The sequence below is a fragment of the Penaeus chinensis genome, chromosome 5, assembly GCF_019202785.1.
Source record: "Penaeus chinensis breed Huanghai No. 1 chromosome 5, ASM1920278v2, whole genome shotgun sequence".
NCBI lineage: Eukaryota > Metazoa > Arthropoda > Malacostraca > Decapoda > Penaeidae > Penaeus > Penaeus chinensis.
In genome coordinates this window covers 10,707,694-10,712,693 of record NC_061823.1, presented here as the reverse complement: position 1 = coordinate 10,712,693, position 5,000 = coordinate 10,707,694, and the positions used below count along the sequence as shown (strand labels likewise).

At 38.9% G+C, this 5,000-nt stretch overlaps 1 protein-coding gene across 2 annotated transcripts in view; it reads left to right on the top strand.

Annotated features, from left to right (window-relative positions):
* Positions 1-5,000, top strand: part of LOC125025759 — a 23,369-nt gene that overhangs the window by 11,175 nt on the left and 7,194 nt on the right. For both annotated transcript variants that reach the window (XM_047613951.1, XM_047613950.1), the window contains exons 2-3: positions 2,756-4,781; positions 4,941-5,000. The exon at positions 4,941-5,000 is cut by the window's right edge and continues 51 nt beyond it. In XM_047613951.1, coding sequence (XP_047469907.1) covers positions 2,909-4,781; positions 4,941-5,000 — 1,933 coding nt within the window. In that variant the 5' untranslated portion in view covers positions 2,756-2,908. The remainder of the gene's footprint in view (positions 1-2,755; positions 4,782-4,940) is intronic.

Here is a 5,000-nt window from a genome sequence, read left to right as displayed (position 1 = left end):
ACACACACACACACACACACACACACACACACACACACACACGCACACACACACACACACACACACACACACACACACACACACACACACACACACGCACACGCACACGCACACGCACACGCACACGCACACGCACACACCCACACTCACACACAAACACACACAAACACACACACACACACACACATACACACACACACACACACACACACACACACACACACACACACACACACACACTAACTAGTGAACACACACATCTACACAAACAAACGCACACACAAATAACTGCGCACAAACACACAAACAAACAAAAATCCCACTGATATCATGCTTTCCCATTAATTTTCGCCGTGTTTCAACAGAAGCGAACGAAAACAATCGAAAACACACGTTCGCTAACCCGACCAGGAACTCTCACAACGCTCAGACTGTATGAATCATAACGAAATGAAGTGAAACATTTCTAGATCAGTGAACAATTATGGTGAATCGAATCTGATCTGACATTTTCTAATGATGGGAAGACATCGTAGAGGGAAAAGTGCTAAAAGAAAATTGTATTATAAAAAAAACCAAACGTGTAAACTTACTGACTTCTTACGTACATAAATAACTGATCAATCTACACTGAAAATGCCAAGGAAAACATTCGTATTATTGATTAATTGTTGTAGGCCTACGAGTGCCTTCCTCGTACGCTTCCTCTATCTAAACTCATTTATTACAAACCTGATCTCGGACAACTAACTTGTTTTGGCTTTATTCCTGTTCCACATTATTTATCAAGTTTTGAGCCAGAGCTTAAATGGGAACCTTAAATAATTCGGAAACCACTCGTTTTCTGACAATCCTTCTCGTGATCCTTTCCAGTATCTATCAGTCTCGTTTCTCTTGTTTATTCTATCTATCCTGTAATACTATTCCGTTTATTATATCTCGTGTTTCTCATATTCATCTTCTTTACCCTCCTGCTTGTTCTCCCTTTTCCCTTATCTCGAACGTTCCTTCCCCTTTCTTCAAAATTCCCTATCACATCAGTCTCATATATTTTTTTTATTCCTTACTGAAACTAGTATTGTCTGATTTATCAACTCGTTATTTTCTTATCATTAAAAAAATATATATTTTGTAAAGAATCTAATAACTAGTGTAAAATTGTTTGAATTGTTACCTTGTTTTCTTTGCATTCTTGTTTAATTTTCGTATATTTCTGTATCTCAAAATTTATCTAAACGCAAAAGAAACTGTGGTGCGGGGTAGAATAATGCAGTAGGTTGTAAAATATGTATGAACTATCTTAAATATTTTTTCTTGGTCTGCGCATATCACTGCATTTTGTATGTATAATTATGTGTGGATATATGTGTTTAGTGTATTTAATGTCTACAGCTCTCTTAACTATATATTCATAAACACTTCACCATAAATATATATATATATATTGATATATATATCTATGGCTACCTATTTATCAATAAACAAACCCCCCCCGCAAACACGCACACACACACAAGTACACACACACATGTCTTTTTAGGTACAATTTAAATTACATCTAAATTATTTGTATTGCACTCACTAGACACCATCAATTTCCAAGGCGTCTACATGCAGAAGTACAAAGAGACTTTTCTGTATTTGTTCGAGTCACTTTATGGTCCATAATATTGCCTAAATTGGCAGAGGTTGACAGTGGAAAACATGCATGAATATATATATATATATATATATATATATATATATATGTAAGCATATATATACGTAAGCATATATATATATATATTTATATATATATGTATATATATATGTATACACACACAATATATATATTGTATATATATTATATATATATATACACAGTATATGTGTATGCATGTATATATATATATATATATATATATATATATATATATATATATATAGCTTGCTGTATGTCTATAAATGAATTTATAAATTGGTAAATTACCACCTATACACACACACACACACACATCAATATATATATATGTATATATATGTATATATATATATATATATATATACACACATACATATACATGTGTGTGTATGTATGTGTGTGTGTGTGTGGGTGAACGTATGTGTCTATTCTCCTATCTTTGTTAGTTCCTATCTGTCATAAAATTCTATGCCAGAATTAACTTACAAAATGCTTTTCTGTTACAATATCACGATGAAATTCAAAAAGCCTTACTCTCCGTTCGATCAAAGGAAGTCATATACCTTTAGAAATTATCGGTAACGTATTTTAAGATTTAGTAATTTTATTCCCGAACGATAAAAAAAACTGCGGCAGATAAGTATTTAGCCGCCCTGAAATCAACTATTTTATTAATGATGACCTAAATATTTACGATTAATGAGAATGGACTTCTTTTTTTCGCGCTAATTAGAGACGCTGATTACGATATAGCAAGCTGGGTCTGAGGCGATTATTCTTGTTTTTGTCCGTGCAGTTTTATTTGTTTGTCTTTGTATTTCTTTTCATGTACAAAGGGCATGTTTTTTTTTCTTCAAAAATTCAAAAACACACATACACACACACACACACACACACACACACACACACACACACGCACGCACGCACGCACGCACGCACGCACGCACGCACGCACATGCCCATCCACACACAAATACACGCGCTCACATATGTACAGACAAACACATAATATAGCAGTTTTTTTCAATTTAATTATTAGTTATTGGACGTATTATCACTGCATTTTCCTTTCAGTTTTGCGGAAAGTGCCTCGCTCCTCCGGAAGTGGCAGTTCCAGTACGTAGAATACCCTGCAAATGTGCCAAGCGAAGAGGTCAGCGGCGCACTGGGAAGGGGCGGCTGAAATCGTCTGTTTCTACGACCGCCTGTTATTCCTTGGGTCGAAAGATGTACTCTGAAGGCGACGGTGAGACTCGAAGCTCCTCGCCGTACAGGATCAGCGCCCATCATGCTCGTTCGAACACCATGACGACCCAGTGGCATCTTCAGACAGCTAGCGAAGACAGGAACACAAGTTTTGACTCAGGATGTGGACCTGCAGAAGACACGCGCTTCATCCGGGATCTACTTTGCGAGTCTAGGCAAGTGAGAGAAGAAAACATGAACTGTGCTTCCGAGAGTGATCTTGATGACTGTGTTTTGGAAGCCCATATTGTGCATCGGAAACAAATAAGCCATGTTGATGATTTTGATCGAGATGGGAGCACTGTAACTACATCAAAAGTATTTCTGGAAATGGATAAAGAAACGGAGGACGTTACAGACATAAATGATGATGTAAAGATAGAATTAAAGGAAAAAGTTACTGCTAAATTCCGGATAGCAACGCCGGAAGAGTTAAATAAAAATATGGAAATCTACGGTAAGAAAAATAATAATAATATTACGTGTGATAATTTAGATACAGACCGAAACATTACGAAAATTATGTGTAGAATGACGGAAAGCAAGAATCAAACGGAAGAACAGAGGATTCGGATAGAAGAAAACGGGAATCAAACAGAAGAAATCAGGAATCAAACAGAAGAAATCAGGAATCAAACAGAAGAAATCAGGAATCAAACAGAAGAAAACAGGTATCAAGGAGAGGACAGGAATCAAGCAAAAGGAGATACAGATTCCCGACATATCCTCATCACGGAATCGCACCCTGTCTTTGACCTAAGTACTGGCCAAGGTACCGAAGGTTCAGAGACAAACAGCCCTGTCACACTGAGGAACAAGAGAAGAGCAGGAAACAGCATTGACTCCTTCACAACAACGCCCTCTGACTTGCTGAAGCGGAGGAGCGCCGAGATCGTTCAGCTGAGACGCAAATTGGAGGCCAAGATGAAGAGGAAGAGTCTCCAAAACTACTGCCTGAGCGATGACGAAGACGCTGGCCTCCTGAGCAGAGACAGCGTGGACCCTCGAACTCTGAGGCGACCGCTGAGTGCCTTTGGAAACCTGTGTAGAGACAGCGGGAACGAGGCAGTCATTTCAACCCACTCGAGCTGTAGCAACAGTAACTACCCGAGTTATTGTTCGACGCCAATTCACCGACAGCAATACAGGGACAAGAAACCGCCAACGCATGCTATTGACCCTAAGAAATTAAGATATCTCTTAGGTGATCCACATTATTCACCCACCGGTCACAGGTGCAAGTGCACTTGTTACAATCATAGGTGTAAAAGTATACATTGTGAACCCTGTAGTTGTGATTATAGACATTCAAACCAGTGCAGTGATCATACTTGCCGTAGCCCGTGTCGTAACAATCGGTGCAGTGATGCAGTTACTAATATATATTCAGATAATCATTGTTGTCGCCACACGTGTGGTTCATATAATAGTCATTCATGTTCCCATTCACCTAATCATCGAAATTCGAACCTGTGCAGTGGTCAAAGGTCATATAATTCCTCTGGACATCATAACTGTGCAGACACATGTAATAATCATGGAATCTGTAAATTAGACTGCCACACAATACCATACAATACATGTGACAATCAGTGCATCAGTGCCATACCACTCAGTGAATCATGCAACTCGAACTGTGGTCACACATGCCACGCATCAGGGACTTGCACACCAACGCCATCAGAATCATGCAACTGTAGTGCCGTCTCCAGTCCATGTAGGTCATTGACGTACGCCAATCTGCAACACACTTGTAGAAGTCCCAGTCCTTACCAGGATGCAGATGGATTCGAGTCCCAGTACCACACTCCCGTTGGGTCGCCGCGTCCAGTCAAATCTATACGACCCGCCCAAGGTTAGTATTGGATGAGTTCTTCTAAACGTGTTTGTAAGATGTAGATCACTTTTTGGCAAGAGTGAAGTGTACTTATAGTTACTGGTATCATTATCCTTTCCACCATCTTTATTAATGTTGTCAACGTAATTCTCATTACTGGTTTGCTTCTCTCCACAGTTACTGAGAACAAAGACGGGCGGATCAACTACTATCCTAATTGTGATCCAACGATTTGGC